Source organism: Dendropsophus ebraccatus, chromosome 13, assembly GCF_027789765.1.
Source record: "Dendropsophus ebraccatus isolate aDenEbr1 chromosome 13, aDenEbr1.pat, whole genome shotgun sequence".
Taxonomy (NCBI): domain Eukaryota; kingdom Metazoa; phylum Chordata; class Amphibia; order Anura; family Hylidae; genus Dendropsophus; species Dendropsophus ebraccatus.
The window spans coordinates 66,825,531-66,846,648 of record NC_091466.1 but is presented as its reverse complement, the minus strand read 5'-3'; the positions used below and the strand labels follow the sequence as shown (position 1 = coordinate 66,846,648).

Genomic DNA, 21,118 nt, shown 5'->3' with positions numbered 1-21,118 from the left:
TAACATATATACTAAGCTAATGCTGAACTACAACTCCCAGGGTGCCCTACCAGCAGAATAGTGAGTGCAGCTCTGGAGTATAATACAGTATAAGATACAAGGTTCTTAAGTGAATACATTTCTATATAGCTCAGCTGTACAAAGTGTATAACGGTGTGTAAAAGGTGGACATGCCCTTTTTAAATTTCCAGCTCCGCTGTCCTTGAGAAACCATAAACACTCTGGAAAGCTGGCAGAGACATGGGGAATATTCGGCTGTATTGTGGAGCCAAGTGATAAGAGGCAGGCACACAGCGTTACATCACATATGCGGCAATCCGCGGGGTTAAGTGCGTTGTCCTCATGGCAGACACACACAGCTCTGCTGGACTTGCACATTCCTAGGCGGGCCCTTCAGAGGAGTGAAATGTTCCAGTGAGGGTCCGGACTACACCCCGCTGCCATGACTGCCCCCTCCACTAGGACACAACACGTGTGCATAACATGACGGTAAAATCTGCCATAGACATCTTTATAGCTATTGTGCTAATACAATTCGACACGAAATAATGAAATTACCTCTCCAAACGCTCCCCGGCCGATAACCTTTATGATCTCGAAGTCCTCTCGCCGCAGCTGCATCCCCTTCAGTAGCTGCGTGAAGGGTTTTGCTGTAAAAACAAGAGAAATGCTCATAAGTTAGTAAACCAATGTGCATGCTACTCAAAAGGGTACTCCAGAAAGTACTGGTGTGAGAAAAGTATAAGTTAATTTATTTCTATATAAAAATTCTCCAATCTTCCAGTGCTTATCAGCTGCTGTATGTCCTGCAGGAAGTGGTGTATTCTCTCCATTCTGACACAGTGCTCTCTGCTGCCACCTCTGTCCATGTCTGGAACTGTCCCGATCAGTGGCAAATCCATATAGTAAATCTTTCCTGCTTTGGACAGTTCCTGACATGGACAGAGGTGGCAGCAGACAGCACTGTGTCTGACTGGAAAGAAAATACCACTTCCTGCAGGACATACAGCAGCTGATAAGTACAGAAACAATGGAGTTTGTTAAATAGTTGCCATCAGGACAACTCATAATCCTGCAAACATCACTTGTGTTTTATCCTGTAGCCTCTGTGAACCTACAAACCCCAGCATGCCCTGACAGCCACCAACTAGAGAGAACATATTTAACTCATACAAAAAATTATCAAGGAAAAAAAAAACCTGATCTGATTTGCAGGCGGAGAAGTTACACGATACCTGCACAAAGTAACCACCGACTTAATCATTAAACCGCACCGCGCCATAAAACTAATCGGAATGTTTACAGCTCTGAGGAACGTGATGTGGATGAGGAAATAGAAAGGGAAGAAAGCCGACTCCTCCTGCCATGTATCTTATGGTTATGGGAAAGTCAGAAACTACACACAAACATTATATATATATAGTACATATATGTAGTTATATTCTTGTATATAGGAGCAGTATAATAGCAGTTATTTTCTTGTATATAGGAGCAGTATAATAGCAGTTATTTTCTTGTATATAGGGAGCAGTATTATAGTAGTTATATTCTTGTATATAGGAGCAGTATTATAGTATATTCTTGCATATAGGGGGCAGTATTATAGTAGTTATATTCTTGTATATAGGGAGCAGTATTATAGTAGTTATATTCTTGTATATAGGAGCTGTATTATAGTAGTTATATTCTTGTATATAGGAGCAGTATTATAGTAGTTATATTCTTGTATATAGGAGCAGTATTATAGTAGTTATATTCTTGTATATAGGAGCAGTATTATGGTAGTTATATTCTTGTATATACAGGCAGTATTATAGTAGTTATATTCTTGTATATAGGAGCAGTATTATAGTAGTTATATTCTTGTATATAGGGAGCAGTATTATAGCAGTTATATACTTGTATATACAGGCAGTATTATAGTAGTTATATTCTTGTATATAGGAGCAGTATTATAGTAGTTATATTCTTGTATATAGGAGCAGTATTATAGTAGTTATATCCCTGTATATAGGAGCAGTATTATGGTAGTTATATTCTTGTATATACAGGCAGTATTATAGTAGTTATATTCTTGTATATAGGAGCAGTATTATAGTAGTTATATTCTTGTATATAGGGAGCAGTATTATAGCAGTTATATTCTTGTATATAGGAGCAGTATTATAGTAGTTATATTCTTGTATATAGGGGGCAGTATTATAGTATATTCTTGTATATAGGAGCAGTATTATAGTTATTTTCTTGTATATAGGAGGCAGTACTATAAGTTGGTCACGCATATATCTGTGTGATCAGCAAACAATAGAGGCTGCAGTGATGTACAGATGACAATAGAGATACTGTACATGAATCTCTAGATTTGCAGCGTCATACATTTAGGAATAGATCTGACATTATGACAGACTTTAAAGTATTGCATTGCCCCCCAAAAGTTATACAAATCCCCAATATACACTTACTACAGGAAATGCTTAAAAAGTGCTTTTTTCCCTGCACTAACTACTGCATCAAGGCTTCACTTCTTGGGTAACATGGTGATGTCACTTCCTGGATAACATGGTGATGTCACTTCCTGGATAACATGGTGATGTCACTTCCTCGATAAAATGGTGATGTTACTTCCTGGATAACATGGTGATGTCACTACCCAACTCCCAGAGCTGTGCGGGCTGTGGCTACTGGAGAGGATGATGGCAGAGGGACACTGAGGGACACAGGGCACTGGAGGGACACTGAGCATCCCTCTGCCATCATCCTCTCCAGCAGCCACAGCCCACACAGCTCTAGGAATCGGGTCGTGACATCACCATTTTATCCAGGAAGTGACATCACCATGTTATCCAGGAAGTGAAGCCTTGATGCAGTAGTAAGTGCAGGGAAAAAAGCACTTTATAATCATTTTCTGTAATAAGTGTATATTGGGGATTTGTATAACTTTAGGGGGGCAATACAATACTTAAAGGAGAAGTCCGGTGAAACTTTTTATCAAACACCTTCTTTAAACTAGATAATAAGAAGGTTCTGCGCCTCCAGTTTCTCCTTCCTGGGAGCAGCGTCTGATGTTTGGGGTCTGTCACACCCTGTGTATTTGAAGATAATCTGCAGCGTGTGAACAAACCCTTCATGAGACTGATGAGATGTGAGGTCTGGTACACACACGGCCCCCTCTCTCCTTTGGGGGGTACATGGCTCCCCATCACACGGCTGTAGGTTTCAGACCTCAGGATACACGGCTGGGTCTGATCCATCGCATTTTTCATGTTCTAACAAGATGATAAAACTATTTTCCTTTTCATATTTGTTAAGTGACTCAGAGCAGGTGATAAAGGAGCAGCGAGGCTCCGCCCAAAAGCGCTGGGACTCAGCGGATCTTTTAAAGGCACAGTACACCTAAAATGCTGTCTGCAGGTCTAGCAGTGGACACCTGTGTGTATAGGTATACAGATAGTAAGAGAACTGACAGCTTGCTCCACGTGGGGAGGCTATGCAGGTGGACAGATTTGAAGCGTTCATACGTTTTCTCTGTACATTATATCGGCTATTATGGGAAGAGTCGTGACAATGGTGGCGCCTCCTCAGGCTAGGCGTGCCCGCACCAGCTGCTCTTTAAAATGTCAATATATGACAGGCCCGGCCCGGGAACACACCCAGCCGCGGTATAGGGAGCGTTCCTGGCTATTACTGTGCACAGGCCCATGACAGGCATGTGTACAGAGATCTCTGCGCAGGTAACAGGACACACTACCCACATAACATAAAGAACATACAGCCCAGGCCGCACACCATACAGATCTATGTATAGCCGTAACCACATATCGATGACCTAAACCGAGGGCCAACATCCTCATATTATTTCCCCTGAAGGGGTTAAAGCTTAAGCTGTGGTCCTGGTCTATGTCTCCAGGATTGATACTATGCAAAGCACTTTCCAGCAGCTGCAAAGATTGTATATATTCACAGTGTGTCGTCCGGGCGATAATATGTCTACACTACAGTCTGGTACTCATGAATCAGGAGGTTCAGGCTGAACAATGCTTTTGGGAGGACGCAGACAAAGTCTAAGGCACAGACAGGAAACCTTTTGCAAAACTAAAATTTCCATCATGCCCGGACAGCTTAAGCTGTCCGGGCATGATGGGAATTGTAGTTTAGCATCAGCGGTACAGCCAAAGGTTCCCTGTCCCTAGTCTAAGGAAATATGCTCTGAAAGTGTATGGTGGTTGTTGTTATTGTGCACAGTTTAAGGATAAACCTGGCAGGGAGAGAGTTAAGTGACTCCTCGGTCCATTATGAGCCTCCTCTCATGCGTCCCATGGAGACAGATATACGGCCACTTCCTTATAACACATGTCAGTATCCTGTTTGCTCCCCGGGCTGCAGCTGCACGTTGCGTTTCGGCGGTCGGCGCTTCCTCCCCTCTTCCTGGCCATTATGCCGCGGCACAGATCCGCGGGTCAGGAATTTCCTCTTCTGGATCTGATATCCCTTGTAGATGAAATACAACATAAGCCTGCGGGCGGCGGTGCCAGGGTGAGCCATATAGCGGTACCCTGCATCTTACGCCCACGGCCGGCTTCTACACATCTCTATGAGGAGCGGCACCCCCTGATGACCCCCAGCTATGGATCTCTCACACGAAAAGCGGAAGCCGTCATTGATGGAAACCCGATGAGTGTTGTAGTTAGTGGGCTCCCATGTGATGGGTTGATTACTGTAACATATCTATACAACGCTAAGTGCATTCAGTTACCGGGAATCAGAGGCTGCAGAGCGGCTCCTCAGATGTAAACCCCCCCTTACCCCTCGGTCATATAAATCTGCCCTGTCTACTCACTGGGTTACAGCGTGCTTATCAGTTGATTATGGAAACTGTCAGCAAGCAGGCTGATAGAGCTAAAAGCTTCCACAGAGCGCTAGATAGAGCTGGGAGAAGCGTGAGGCTGAGAGCTTCACTCATATAATCATTCTCCTGCGCAAGTCACTAAACGCCAGGACCCCGACTGACCACTTTTGACTTTTTTTTTTATTTTAAAGTGACAGTAACACATTAATCTGGTTGTAAATTAATGGTTGTAAACACAAACCACGTGGAGCTTGAAATGGACTCCAGGTACCGATGGGTTAAAGGGGAACTCCAGCGATTTATTTTCTTTAAAATTAACAGATATCAAAATTATACAGATTTGTAATTTACTTCTATAAAAAAAAAAAATCTCCAGTCTTCCAGTACTTATCAGCTGCTGTATGTCCTGCATGATGTGGTGAATTTTTTCCCCGAGCTCTTTGCTGACACCTCTTTCCAGAGCAGGAGAGGTTTCCTATAGGTATTTGCTCCTGCTCTGGACAGTTCCTGACATGGACAGAGGTGGCAGCAGAGAGCGCTGTGTCAGGATACACCACTTCCTGCACGACACACAGCAGCTGATAAGTACTGACAGACTGGAGATTTTTTAATAGAAGCAAATTACAAATCTCTGACTCTGACACCAGTTTATTTGGGGGAGGGGGAATTTTGCTGGGGTACCCCTTTAATAAACCAGGCTGCAGGGGAGACATGGAGTCTACAATCTATCCACAGCGCAACACTATTACGCACTTAAAGTACAATGCAGACAAATACAAATATCAGATCTGTCAACAGCAGCTTGCCGATGGTTTCCTGCCAGCAACAGAAGATTATTGCTACACTGATATAGTAAGGAAAAAAGTTAAAAAAAAAAAACAAAACTCAATGTAGATTAAAACAGAGGCTGGATGTGATACTGAGCAGGAAGCTAATGCTGAGCAGAGGAGAAGCTTTGCTTCAATGTGTAGATAGAGACTTCAGACAAGTGGAGTTCTACCAACTTCTTATACCAAGACATCATTATCAGGGGTCAGCTTCACAGCTCCCATACCAGTACTGCATCCCCTCTGCTGTTTACCAAGCACAGCGCCATAAACATGGTAGTGGCTGCGGCTGGTATTGCACGAAAATTACACTGAGCTGCAATACCATATGCGGCCGCTAAACAATTGAATGGCGCTGTGTCACAAACGTTGAAGGGGACAGTTTAGAATATTTGATAATCCTGTATAATACTCAACGTCTAAAAAATAAATATATTTATATTTTTAATACTTTCATATTATTTTTATTATTATTAGTTCAATCGGTTTTCGTATCTCTTGTCGCTCGCTGCCCCCTGCCCCTACATGTGCGGCAGACACGGCCTGTTAAACAATGGAGGTCAGAGGTTGTCAGCTGCTGAAGTGATTGCTTCCTTTTCCTGTTCTACCTACTTCACGGGAAGTCGCGGTTAACCCTTCGCAGGCCGGCGGCGATGGATTACAATGGATCGCAGGCGATATTGTCCCCTACATCTCTGAGCAGTCAAACGATCGCCATGATCCGTGACGTCACGTCCGCTGTCAGTTTTTTCTTACACTATAAATATAAATTGGAAACTATAGGGGGCGCCATAGCAGGGATGTAGAACCGTCGGCCCTCTGGCTGTTAAAAAACTACAATTCCCATCATGCCTGGACAGCCAAAGGCTGTCCAGGCATGATGGGAGTTGTAGTTTTGCAAAATCTGGAGGGCTAAAGGTGCCCCATCCCTGGGTTATAGATTAATGACCCCCAGGTCCTCCCCTTGCTTCCCGCATACAGTTAGTTATGGCCGCTCTGTGTACATAATTGTGCTGTAAAGTGGAAGGTAAACAGCTATAAACCATGAACAACATAAAAAGTCATGAAGTCACTCCTACTGCACGCCAGGCGAGGGCAGGGAGACCCACAGGAGACTACACTGAGGACCAGATGGGGATTTAAAGGGACACTCCATCGATTTATCATTACGTCTCAAGGTGCGCTCTAAAAACGGGCAACAAGCTGCTGTTGGTGGATCTTTTACTGCTCATGTACACGACCATAACATGGCCTCCGCAGACGTCTCTGGGACTCTATGTTATTGCTGTACGTCTCTGACTTTTTACACAATTCACTGTGCTGTATCGCAGGTTGTTTCACAGATCTAAGGTCCCCTGGATGGACTACCGGGGAGTGTATAGGCACCATATGAGCCACAACACAGAACATGTATTCGCACGCTGCCGTGTATGTGTATTGGGGGGTCCTGGCGGGATTAATGACACGTGTGCAGAATGGTGCCATATTTCACAGTGTAACAAACCCGCATCTCTTATAGAAGGACCAGCACAAGTCTATTTGTTGACTGTCTGCAGAGACCTTGTGGAGTATAGGACGAGCTATTCCCTGCAAAGTGTAAAGCGTGGCGGGGGGGGGGGGGGGGGTTCTGAATAAAGTATAAAGCAGGACGGCAATGTTAAGCATGGGGAGGCAGAGCATGTGGGACACAGTGCAGTGTAACGCATGGGGGGGTTCAGAGCACAGCAGCAATATAAAGCATGGGGAGGAAGCTCACAGCAGAGTGTCAGTATAATGCATGGGAAGGGGGGTGGGCTCAGAGCAGAGCGGCAGTGTTAAGCATGGGGGGGCCACAGAGCAGAGCGGCAGTGTTAAGCATGGGGAGGAAGCTCAGAGCAGAGCGTCAGTATAATGCATGGGAGGGGGTGGGCTCAGAGCAGCAGTTTAAAGCATGGGGAAGTGCTCAGAGCAGAGCTGCAGTGTAAAGCATGGTGGGGTAGGGGCTCAGAGCAAATCGGCAGTGTAAAGCATGGGGGGCGCAGAGCATGTGGGACACAGTGCAGTGTAACGCATGGGGGGTTCAGAGCACAGCAGCAATATAAAGCATGGAGAGGAAGCTCACAGCAGAGTGTCAATATAATGCATGGGAAGGGGGGTGGGCTCAGAGCAGAGCGGCAGTGTTAAGCATGAGGGGCCACAGAGCAGAGCGTCAGTGTTAAGCATGGGGGGGGGGGCACAGAGCAGAGCGTCAGTGTTAAGCATGGGGGGGGGGGGGCACAGAGCAGAGTGTCAGTGTAAAGCATGGGGGGGGCTCAGAGCAGAGTGTCAGTGTAAAGCATGGGGGGGGGGGGGGCTCAGAGCAGAGTGTCAGTGTAAAGCATGGGGGGGGGGGCTCAGAGCAGAGTGTCAGTGTAAAGCATGGGGGGGCTCAGAACAGAGTGTCAGTGTAAAGCATGGGGGGGGGGCTCGGAGCAGAGCAGCAGTGTAAAGCATGGGGGGGGGGCTCAGAGCAGAGCAGCAGTGTAAAGCATGGGGGGGGGGCTCAGAGCAGAGCAGCAGTGTAAAGCATGGAGAGGCTCAGAACAGAGCGGCAGTGTAAAGCATGGGGGTGCTCAGAGCAGAGCGGCAGTGTAAAGCATGGAGGGGCTCAGAGCAGAGCGGCAGTTTAAAGCATGGTGGGGGGGCTCAGAGCAGAGCAGCAGTGTGAAGAATGAGGGGGTTAGAGCAGAGCGGCAGTGTAAAGCATGGGGGGGGGCTCAGAGCAGAGTGTCAGTGTAAAGCATGGGGGGGGGGGGCTCAGAGCAGAGTGTCAGTGTAAAGCATGGGGGGGGGCTCAGAGCAGAGTGTCAGTGTAAAGCATGGGGTGGGGCTCGGAGCAGAGCAGCAGTGTAAAGCATGGGGGTGCTCAGAGCAGAGCTGCAGTGTAAAGCATGGAGGGGCTCAGAGCAAAGCGGCAGTGTAAAACATGGGGGGTGCAGAGCAGCAGTGTAAAGCATGGGGGTGCTCAGAGCAGAGCTGCAGTGTAAAGCATGGAGGGGCTCAGAACAGAGCGACAGTGTAAAGCATGGGGGGGCTCAGAGCAGAGCAGCAGTGTGAAGAATGAGGGGGTTAGAGCAGAGCGGCAGTGTAAAGCATGGGGGGTGCAGAGCAGCAGTGTAAAGCATGGGGGGGCTCAGAGCAGCAGTGTAAAGCATGACGGGGGGCTCAGAGGAGAGGGGCAGAGTAAAGCATGGTGGGGGTTCAGAGCAGAGCAGCAGTGTAAAGCATGGGGGTGGGGGCTCAGAGCAGCAGTGTAAAGCCTAGGAGTTGGCTCAGAGCGGCAGTGTAAAGCATAGTGAGCAATGCTGAGGTAAGTGCTGGATTCCTGACTATACACAATGCAATAAGCTGGAGTCACTGATCACAGCTGTGATGATGCAGCAGAGCTCACCAGCACCAGACCGGGGAGGCATTAGTCATGCACTTCCCCTTTAAGCAGTAGTGACCTCCTACGAGCCGGGTCCTTCATGCATTACGCTCCACAGGAAATGTCCATTATACCATCCATTAAATATTAACTCCAGTGGCCGTCGGAGCGGCCGGACGGGTTCTATAATATTCTGTGCTTCTTAGAGGATAATAGATTCTGGGAAAGCTGGGTGATGGGCAATGCTTCCCCCTCCAGGACAGGAAAGGCTTCTCTCCCCACCCCAGAGATTCTCACATGTCATTTCCTTCAATTCCTCTCATCTTTTAATGGTGGTCCCATCTGTCAGCCAGATCTAAAGCCGCCTGAAAGACATATTACACTGCTGTGCAACCTGGGGCTAAGCACTGGTTGCGAGACTACAACTCCCAGCATGCCCTGACATGCCCTGCAAAGCAAAAAAATGCAGAATAATGTGATTTGCAATTTAATGATTGACGGAGCCTGCTGGGAGTTGTAGTTTCCCAACAGCTGAAGAGCATGCTGGGAGTGGTAGATGGAAAAAGGAACAACTCAGGTTACAGACGACAGAAAGCTAGAGGATAGCCCCAGGATGTGAGAAGTGACGGAATATTCTGGTGGCGGTTGTTGCTTCCTGGAGGCGACAGAATTCCTGGTGACATCTGACTGACAGAACGTAAAGGAAGTGGCGGCTGCAAAAAAATCTAGGTAGCCACAGGATACAGAAAATACTCTGCAAATAAGAGGTATTAAAGGGCGACTCTGGCAAGTTCAGAAAGTTATATAGATTTGTAATTTACTTCTATTAAAAAATCTACAGTCTTCCAGTACTTATGAGATGCTGTATGTCCTGCAGGAAGTGGTATATTCTTTCCAGTCTGACACAGCGCTCTCTGCTGCCACCTTTGTCCATGTCAGGAACTGTCCAGAGCAGGAGAGGTTTTCTATAGGGATTTGCTGCTGCTCTGGACAGTTCCTGACATGGACAGAGGCGGCAGCAGAGAGCGCTGTGTCAGAATACACTACTTCCTGCTGGGCATACAGCAGTTGATAGGTACTTGAAGACTTTATATAGAAGTAAATTACAAATCTCTATAACTTCCTGAAACCTTGTGATATGAAAAAATAAATATGTATTTTTTTTTTTTTTTTTTGGCCGGAGCTCTCCTTAAAGGAGTAGAAAAACACAGCTGCAGCACCACCCCCATCCTCAGGTTGTGTTTAGTATTGCAGCTAAGTTCCACTGAAGTTAATGCAGCTGAGTATTAATACCCCACACAACCTGAGGACAGAGGTGCTGTTCTAATCCTGGATAACCCCTACAAGTTAGCTACAGAACTCCAGGATGCCTGGGACTGCTGGGAGTTGTAGTTTCACAACCAGGATGCTCAGGACTGTCAGGATATGCTTGTTACTTGCCCAGGCATCGGGAGCTGCAGTTTAATGACTACTGAAGTAGTAGTACAGGTTATACATCATTGCCATGGCCGCCTGGGCCTGCTGGGAGTTGTAGTCTGTAGCATCCCCTATGATCTACACCTGATCGTGCGTCCTTGAGAGTGGCCGACACTTTCCCCATCCGCCGCCAGATAAAAGTCTTCGTTCCCAACAATGTCCAGTTATTCTCGGTCGTATAAACAGGAAATAAAATTTCCTGCCTCGCACTTGAGGAAGTTCGGAGCGCAGGAGTCGTAAAAAAAAAAAAAAAACACCATGTCCTCGGTGTCAGAAAAACACAGCAAAAAAATTGCAAATCGTGATATTTGATGCATCACACGCTCATTTCGCAGCGCCTCACGCAACACTTTACTGCTCGGATAGGGCAGCAGTGTTCATCCAGTTCTACCTAATGCATTAACTGTAGGCGAGTAACCCCAGCCGCATAGTGAGACAGAAATGAATGTGATAGGTGGGCGAAATTACATATACTGGACATTACAGGGGCCTATGGGGTGTAAAGGATACTGATGGCAGTCAGTGTCCAGGGAAAGCTGGGTGCCGTCCATCCTCTGCTATAGAGATTTCCTGGCCTCAGATCCACCATATGGTTGAGTCTTATTGCAGCATTCCTGACCTAAGGCTTCCTGGAATCTGCAGGCGGTGTATACAGAGCGGCCATACATTCCTCACTATAGACGATCTCCAGAGCCGGGATGGGCGGCAGCAGCAGGAAGTGCTCCATGTACCTGACTACACCGCCAGATCGTCTGACTAATCGCTCAGTGTTTACCTGTGACGCAGGCCGGACCACAGCGCCCATCCTCACCGCACAGGGATTGCCAGACGGCAAGTTCTGCAACTTTTCAACCTGGAGGTTGGGTAGACAATGCACTGGGATGTCATAGTAAAGATCCCCAATACCAGGATCCGGCCTGCAGAAAGCCATACTGGTGATAGCCCTAATATTAGGGAATTGCTGTGGATGCGATTGTCTCATACTCAGCCACAAAAAACAGGAAGCGAAAACCTCAGAGTCAGGACTGGTGGTGTACAGTGTGCAGGAACTACAACTCCCAGCATGAACAGAGAAGACCTCAGAGATCCAGAACTGGCGGCGTACAGTGTGCAGGAACTACAACTCCCAGCATGAACAGAGAAGACCTCATAGATCTGGGACTGGTGGTGTACAGTAACTACAACTACCAGCATGAACAGAGAAGACCTCAGAGATCCAGAACTGGTGGCGTACAGTGTGCAGGAACTACAACTCCCAGCATGAACAGAGAAGACCTCATAGATCTGGGACTGGTGGTGTACAGTGTGCAGGAACTACAACTCCCAGCATGAACAGAGAAGACCTCAGAGATCCAGAACTGGTGGCGTACAGTGTGCAGGAACTACAACTCCCAGCATGAACAGAGAAGACCTCATAGATCTGGGACTGGTGGTGTACAGTGTGCAGGAACTACAACTCCCAGCATGAACAGAGAAGACCTCAGAGATCCAGAACTGGTGGCGTACAGTGTGCAGGAACTACAACTCCCAGCATGAACAGAGAAGACCTCAGAGATCCAGAACTGGTGGCGTACAGTGTGCAGGAACTACAACTCCCAGCATGAACAGAGAAGACCTCATAGATCTGTGACTGGTGGTGTACAGTGTGCGGGAACTACAACTCCCAGCATGAACAGAGAAGACCTCAGAGATCCAGAACTGGTGGCGTACAGTGTGCTGCATCTGTCATCTATAGTGTAGGAAGTACAACCCCCAACTGGGGGTTGTAGTCCCACCATGACTGCACAACTATGGGTTGCATTCTTCGTGTATATTTAATGCCAACCAATAAAGAAAAAAAAAAACTATTGATACCAAGCTGTGCCAACTGGATAGAGACTCTTGGGTGGCGCTGATGACCACACCCCAGGCAATACTAAATGCCTACACAATAAACAATGCCAACACCCAGCATTGCCACCCTGCCCCCTCCAGCTCTCCTGAGCCCCTGCAATGCCACCTCAGACCCCTTCAGCTCTCCTGAGCCCCTGCAGTGCCACCCTTGCCCCCTCCAGCTCTCCTGAGCACCTGCAGTTACACCTCTGCCCCCTCCAGCTCTACTGAGCCCTTGTAGTGCCACCTCAGACCCCTCCAGCTCTCCTGAGCCCCTGCAGTGACACCTCTGCCCCCTCCAGCTCTACTGAGCCCTTGTAGTGCCACCTCAGACCCCTCCAGCTCTCCTGAGCCCCTGCAGTGCCACCTCAGACCCCTCCAGCTCTCCTGAGCCCCTGCAGTGCCACCTCAGACCCCTCCAGCTCTCCTGAGCCCCTGCAGTGCCACCCTTGCCCCCTCCAGCTCTCCTGAGCCCCTGCAGTGACACCCTTGCCCCCTCCAGCTCTCCTGAGCCCCTGCAGTGACACCCTTGCCCCCTCCAGTGCCAGCCCCATAACACCCACATGCCCTCCCAGTAATGGCCCCAGGCCATAGGCCCTGAGAAATCCCACCACCATGAATATGCCCATCTGACCCCTCACCCTGTCTGTATCCAGCTGGCATTGCTCCTGGGTGAATCACTGCCATATCCTATAGATTGCCTACAATTACTGTCTGGATACACAAGGCAATGCCACCCTGACTCCTTATACTGACCCTTAGTGCCCAGTCCTATTTCCACAAGGCCAATCCGCTAATAATACCAGTGTGTACCCGGTGTATGACCACACTGTGCCATCTCTATCCCTCCTATAAATGATGCCACCACCACCACTCCAAGTACATGCACCCTGTGGCAATATTGTCATGTGCTCATTATATGCAGGCACACACCACCTATGGCACTCTACCACCCATGGGAACCTTCCACTGCCCCTGTATATGGTGTCCTTGGCACTGTCCACATGCACCCTCTGGCAACATTTCCATGTCTCCTATGTGCTGCCACGCCAATGCAGATTATGCACCCTCTGGCGATTTTTCTATGTTGTCTGGCTACAGTGCCCAAACTATGCCACTCCAGGTATGTGCACCGCCTGGCAATCTATCCTAGTCTCTGATACTATGCCAATGCAGATACATGCACCCTCTGGCTACCTTCTCATGCCTCTATCATAGTGTGCCCTAAAGGATGCCTATACTAAGCCATAGCAGATTCATGCACCCGCTGGCTACCTTCTCATGTCTCCTGGGGATGATGCCAGGAATGATGCCTATACTATACCACTACAGATACATGCACCCTCTGGCAACCTTCTCCTGGAGATGATGCCCTGTGCATTGGTCACTCTGTGCCAGTCTAGTTCATGCGCCCTCTGGCAGCTTTGCAGCTTCTCCTCTACCAGTGCAGATGCCCCTCTCCTGTCTCCCGTACCCACCTTCCTCCCCTCCGGTCTCCCGTACCCACCTTCCTCCCCTCCGGTCTCCCGTACCCACCTTCCTCCCCTCCGGTCTCCCGTACCCACCTTCCTCCCCTCCGCTCTCCCGTACCCACCTTCCTCCCCTCCTGTCTCCCGTACCCACCTTCCTCCCCTCCGGTCTCCCGTACCCACCTTCCTCCCCTCCGGTCTCCCGTACCCACCTTCCTCCCCTCCGGTCTCCCGTACCCACCTTCCTCCCCTCCGGTCTCCCGTACCCACCTTCCTCCCCTCCGGTCTCCCGTACCCACCTTCCTCCCCTCCGGTCTCCCGTACCCACCTTCCTCCCCTCCGGTCTCCCGTACCCACCTTCCTCCCCTCCGCTCTCCCGTACCCACCTTCCTCCCCTCCGCTCTCCCGTACCCACCATCCCCTCCGCTCTCCCGTACCCACCATCCCCTCCGCTCTCCCGTACCCACCTTCCTCCCCTCCGGTCTCCCGTACCCACCATCCCCTCCGGTCTCCCGTACCCACCTTCCTCCCCTCCGGTCTCCCGTACCCACCATCCCCTCCGGTCTCCCGTACCCACCACCCCCTCCGGTCTCCCGTACCCACCACCCCCTCTGGTCTCCCGTACCCACCACCCCCTCCGGTCTCCCGTACCCACCATCCCCTCCGGTCTTCCGTACCCACCACCCCCTCCGGTCTCCCGTACCCACCATCCCCTCCGGTCTCCCGTACCCACCACCCCCTCCGGTCTCCCGTACCCACCATCCCCTCGGGTCAGTACTCACCCCAGTCCAGGAACTCGCTGACGTACTTGTCGCGGCGCAGCGTGGAGGAGTCGCACTCGGTGACCAGGCAGAGCAGCACGTCCAGCAGGGTCTCCACACTCAGGGAAGCCTCGTCCCTCTGCGGCCCGTCCAGCAGCAGCTGCTCCAGCTTCTTCAGCCGCACCCGGGCCGACATGTTGTGCGACAAATCCGAGCGACAAGCAGCAGAAAATGTCCGGAGCCGCCGAGGAGGAGAATAATCCGGGATGTAATCCCCCCCACACGGCGGAGGGCGCGGCTCTCTGCTGCCGGGACTCAGTCCATGCCCCGGCTCCCTGCTGCCCGCTGTCTGCCGCTACTGCTGCCCGGGACCATGGCCCGCCGCCTTCCCCTCCCTGTCCCTGGGATTCGGGATCACCGAGCAGACCGGGAGCGCTGACCCAGCCCACCGGAAAGGGAAGGAATGTCCGAGCGACGTCACGGCGAGCCTGGAAGAGCCCTCTTCCGGTCACTGGCTGCACTGCACATCCATAGGGAATAAAGGAGAGCCTGGAGTACGGGGAGCGGGGAGGGACAGAAGAGCGCGGCCGCGAAGCGCAGGACTGTACCTCATAGTATAGGCTGCTGTACCTAAGTCCATCATGTGTGATACTGCCTGCTGTGCCAATGTATCTAAGCCTATTATGTGTGATACTGCCTGCTGTGCCAATGTATCTAAGCCTGTTATGTGTGATACTGCCTGTTGTGCCAATGTATCTATGCCTGTTATGTCTGATACTGACTGCTGTGCCAATGTATCTAAGCCTGTAAGGTGTGATACTGCCTGCTGTGCCAATGTATCTAAGCCTGTTAGGTGTGATACTGACTGCTGTGCCAACGTATCTAAGCCTATTATGTGTGATACTGCCTGCTGTGCCAATGTATCTAAGCCTGTTATGTGTGATACTGCCTGTTGTGCCAATGTATCTATGCCTGTTATGTGTGATACTGACTGCTGTGCCAATGTATCTAAGTCCATCAGGTGTGATACTGCCTGCTGTGCCAATGTATCTAAGCCTGTTATGTGTGATACTGCCTGCTGTGCCAATGTATCTAAGTCCATCATGTGTGATACTACTTGCTGTGCCAATGTATCTAAGCCTGTTATGTGTGATACTGGCTGCTGTGCCAATGTATCTAAGCCTGTTATGTGTGATACTGGCTGCTGTGCCAATGTATCTAAGCCTGTTATGTGTGATACTGGCTGCTGTGCCAATGTATCTAAGCCTGTTATGTGTGATACGGACTGTTGTGTCAATGTATCTAAGTCCATCATGTGTGATACTGGCTGCTGTGCTAATGTATCTAAGCCCATGATGTGTGATATTGGCTGCTTTACTAATGTATCTTAGCCTCTGATGTGTGATACTGACTGCTTTACTAATGTGTCTAAGACTGTAATGTGTGATACTGGCTGCTGTGGTAATGTACCTCTGGTGTGATATACTCTTCTGCGAGGGTGTATCTAACCCTATGATGTGATACTTACTGATGTGCTGGTATATGTAAGATTATGGTGTTATATAGTCTGCTGTACTAGTGTATCTAAGCCTATGGTATGATACAGTCTGCTGTACTAGTGTATCTAAGCCTATGGTATGATACAGTCTGCTGTACTAGTGTATCTAAGCCTATGGTATGATACAGTCTAATGTACTGGTGTATTTACGCCTATGTTGGGATATTGTCAGTTGAGCTGCTGTATCTAAGCCTGTCATGTGTGATGCTACCTGCTCACTCACCGTATCTAAGCCTGTCATGTGTGATGCTGTCAGCTGAGCTGTTGTATCTAAGCCTGTCGTGTGATGCTTCCTGCTGACTCCCTGTATCTAAGCCTGTCATGTGTGATGCTTCCTGCTGACTCCCTGTATCTAAGCCCATCATGTGTGATGCTGACTTGCTGTATCTAAGCCTGTAATGTGTGATGCTGACTCGCTGTGTCTAAGCCTGTCATGTGTGATGATGCCTGCTGAGGCGCTGTATCTAAGCCTGTCATGTGTGATGCTTCCTGCTGACTCGCTGTATCTAAGCCTGTCATGTGTGATGATGCCTGCTGAGGCGCTGTATCTAAGCCTGTCATGTGTGATGCTTCCTGCTGACTCGTTGTATCTAAGCCTGTCATGTGTGATGATGCCTGCTGAGGCGCTGTATCTAAGCCTGTCATGTGTGATGCTTCCTGCTGACTCGCTCTATCTAAGCCTGTCATGTGTGATGATGCCTGCTCAGGCGCTGTATCTAAGCCTGTCATGTGTGCTGCTTCCTGCTGACTCGCTGTATCTAAGCCTGTCATGTGTGATGCTGACTTGCTGTATCTAAACCTGTCATGTGTGATGCTGAATTGCTGTATCTAAGCCTGTCATGTGTGATGCTGAATTGCTGTATCTAAGCCTGTCATGTGTGATGCTGAATTGCTGTATCTAAGCCTGTCATGTGTGATGCTTCCTGCTGACTTGCTGTATCTAAGCCTGTCATGTGTAATGCTGACTTGCTGTATCTAAGGCTGTCTTGTGTGATGCTGACTTTCTGTATCTAAGCCTGTCATGTGTAATGCTGACTTGCTGTATCTAAGGCTGTCTTGTGTGATGCTGACTTTCTGTATCTAAGCCTGTCATGTGTGATGCTGTCTTGCTGTATCTAAGCCTGTCATGTGTGATGCTGCCTGCTGACTCGCTGTATCTAAGCCTGTCATGTGTGATGCTGTCTTGCTGTATCAAAGCCTGTCATGTGTGATGCTGTCTTGCTGTATCAAAGCCTGTCATGTGTAATGCCGCCTGCTGACTCGCTGTATCTAAGCCTGTCATGTGTGATGCTGCCTGTTGACTTGCTGTATCTAAGCCTGTCATGTGTGATGCTGTCTTGCTGTATCTAAGCCCGTCATGTGTGATGCCGCCTGCTGACTCGCTGTATCTAAGCTTGTCATGTGTGATGCTTCCTGCTGACTCGCTGTATCTAAGCCTGTCATGTGTGATGCTGACTTGCTGTATCTAAGCCTGTCATGTGTGATGCTGTCTTGCTGTATCTAAGCCTGTCATGTGTGATGCTGTCTTGCTGTATCTAAGCCCATCATGTGTGATGCTGACTTGCTGTATCTAAGCCTGTCATGTGTGATGCTTCCTGCTGACTTGCTGTATCTAAGCCTGTCATGTGTGATACTAATTTGCTGTATCTAAGCCTGTCATGTGTGATGCTGTCTTGCTGTATCTAAGCCTGTCATGTGTGATGCTGACTTGCTGTATCTAATCCTGTCATGTGTGATGCTGACTTGCTGTATCTAAGCCTGTCATGTGTGATACTAATTTGCTGTATCTAATCCTGTCATGTGTGACGCTGTCTTGCTGTATCTAAGCCTGTCATGTGTGATACTAATTTGCTGTATCTAATCCTGTCATGTGTGACGCTGTCTTGCTGTATCTAAGCCTGTCATGTGTGATACTAATTTGCTGTATCTAAGCCTGTCATGTGTGATGCTGAATTGCTGTATCTAAGCCTGTCATGTGTGTTGCTGACTTGCTGTATCTAAGCCTGTCATGTGTGATACTAATTTGCTGTATCTAATCCTGTCATGTGTGATGCTGACTTGCTGTATCTAAGCCTGTCATGTGTGATGCTGTCTTGCTGTATCTAATCCTGTCATGTGTGATGCTGTCTTGCTGTATCTAAGCCTGTCATGTGTGATGCTGTCTTGCTGTATCTAAGCCTGTCATGTGTGATGCTGTCTTGCTGTATCTAATCCTGTCATGTGTGATTGTGTTTTACAGGACGGCCTTTTTTACAGCTTTCTCCGCACCCCACCAGCGGGGTGTATCACAGGGGCGGCTGAGGCTCCAGTGTTGAGAGATGGGTGAAGCTGTGAGGTGGACAATCCCTCTAAGTCTGCTGGTGGTAATGGGGGATGGTTGGTGTATGGCGTCTCCTATGGGTGCTGCCTCGTGTACGGTATGCAGGACCTCACCCCGACTCTGCCCCAGGGGCCTAGTGACAACCCTGTGACACAGCAACAAACATACACAATGTGTGCACCTGACACTGATCCCTCCACCCTGCGGCACCTCTTCAAGGGCTTCTCCATATTCTTGTCATTCAGCCTTGTATACTTGGTGTGTTCAGCTTGGCACCATTCCCAAGGCTTCTGCTTGCTGTCAGTGAATGGGACCTTCTGCCTCCAGATCTTCCCGTATTTCTCCCAGGGGTCATAAACCTGTCACTAGGTCATCAGGAGAAGATGACATTAAAGGGACAGAACGTCCTCAGGGCCGGGGAGGCCGGACACGGGGGTGTCCTCCCTGGAGAGAGGAGGAAAGCGGAGGCTAAAGCTAATGGATGTATAGATGGCTTTCTATAGAGCAGCAGGCGCTCCACCACTAATAATTCATGCATGGATGGAAATTGGTCATCCTGCCGCCCCAGGACAATATACAACGGACAGCCGGGGCAGCCCAGGGCTTTATGGGTTAGAACAATCCAATATTTATTACTCTGACCGGATGACTAATATCTCCCCTTACATTCATATACATTGTACTCACACTGCCAGGGCAGCTATCCGGAGTTACATCCTGTATTATACTCCAGAGCTGCACTCACTATTCTGCTGGTGGGGGTCACTGTGTACATTAATACATTATATTACTTATCCTGTACTGATCCTGAGTTACATCCTGTAATTCTTTTTATTAGAAAAATATAAAAATTAACAAACAAGGCATATCTGGCCATAACTTAAACATAACAGTAAATTACATAAATAACAAATAATAATGATAAACCATTGTAATAGTATAAAGCAAAAATGAAATATTTAACCTTTTGCCACCAAGCCAGCCCAGCATTCCTACTTAACAAAAATAAATAAATAAATAAAATAAATAAATAAAAATGTTTTCAATCCAGGCAAAATAAGCCATAAAACTTAAACTACAAAGCCATCCTCGGCTGTAATCATAACTAAGGAGAAGCCGCCCTGGCTAGAGAAAGAACAAAAACAAAACTCCCAAACCTGGGTTATAGTAAATAAACAAAACAAACACACACATACAACCACCTTTAGACCAACACACGACCACCTGATACTACAAACAATAACTATACATGAACGGAAAATGAAAGCCATCCAGGCCTAACCAAAAGAAAGCATATAACATATCAGTATAAAAATAAAATACTAACTAACTAACTGGTTATTCCAGTACAACACTCGGGCCCGGCTGCCCTAAAAAATTAAAAAAGGTACCTAAACACCAGTAACAGTGAAACAAACCACCAGTAACAGCGAAACAAAACACATAACAATTCTAGCTATTACCCACGTGCCCCTCCACCTACCCCTAGACCCCAGTGTGAGCTCAGTTCATGGAGTCAAAGTTCAGTCCATTTTTGGTGTCAGCTCCATTCAGCCCACACCTTCCCACAGACCCCGCCCCCCATATCCCCCCTCCCAACCTATTCTGTATCCCCTCATATATACAATATATACAATGACTATAATGTCCATAAAGTTCACATGGCTTATTCAGCCATAACCCTGCCTACACTTATCACAAAACATATATTAACATAAACATAGCACACCATAATAACATAACACAACAATATTATACAATATTATAATAAGGCCCAAGTTCGGTAGCCTGTAAGCCCTTTATACCTACTGCTGACCAGAAAAACAAAACAAAAAGCTAAAGTGGCATGCACCAGCCCTCCACCGGGATCGGAGGATGGCAGACCGGGCACTAGAAATTTATAAACTATCCCTTACTATCTTACCCTGCTCTCTCCCTATCTCTAACCCTAAGTTTAAACTGACCCTACGCGCTTTCCCTACTGCTGTCCCTACCTGCTCTGTCCCTAACCAGAATTATGGTCCCTCACCCAGTGGGCTTAGTACCTAGGGCACAGCAAAAGAAAACCCTCTCCACATGAGAGAAGCCCTACTGGTACCCAGCCTGCCATACTCTAAAGACCTGATCTTCCCAAGGTCACCAGTGATGTTCCTACAAACCTCCACCTCGGAGAGGACTCTACGCTGTGTAGATACTGGACACCGTGCGTTCCACGTGTGGAACCTAACCACTAAGCTGACTAGAAATAACGTGCAGCGATCTCGGCCACCCAGGTTCCTGAATGCCCCATAAGCCCACTCCGGATAGGTGAAGCTGACTAACTGACTTCAACCTATGGAGGCGCCCACCCTGGTGTAAACCCCTATATTGAAGGGACAATGAAGCAGGAAATGATCCATGCTTTCCAGTGTATTACCACACTCCTCACGGGGACACCCCCGATCATCGGAGCTCCTGCACTTCAAATTGTCCCTTACATATAGCTTCCCCTGGAAGCAGAGCCAGGCCAAATCCCAAAACTTCTGAGGGATCCGTTTCGAGTTTAAAAGACTAAGCCCAACCTCTAGATCCTGACCTGGGCAGTCCCTGAGCGCCAAGGGCTTC

General features: G+C 48.4%; 1 protein-coding gene across 2 annotated transcripts in view; it reads right to left on the bottom strand.

Annotated features, from left to right (window-relative positions):
• The window catches only part of CDC42BPB (CDC42 binding protein kinase beta), a 53,221-nt gene extending 38,107 nt beyond the window's left edge, over nucleotides 1-15,114 (bottom strand). For both annotated transcript variants that reach the window (XM_069950248.1, XM_069950249.1), the window contains exons 1-2: nucleotides 14,658-15,114; nucleotides 559-650 (exon numbers count right to left, since the gene is read on the bottom strand). In XM_069950248.1, the coding sequence (XP_069806349.1) occupies nucleotides 559-650; nucleotides 14,658-14,832 (267 nt within the window). In that variant the 5' untranslated portion in view covers nucleotides 14,833-15,114. The remainder of the gene's footprint in view (nucleotides 1-558; nucleotides 651-14,657) is intronic.
• Between the last annotated feature and the right edge of the window lie 6,004 nt (nucleotides 15,115-21,118).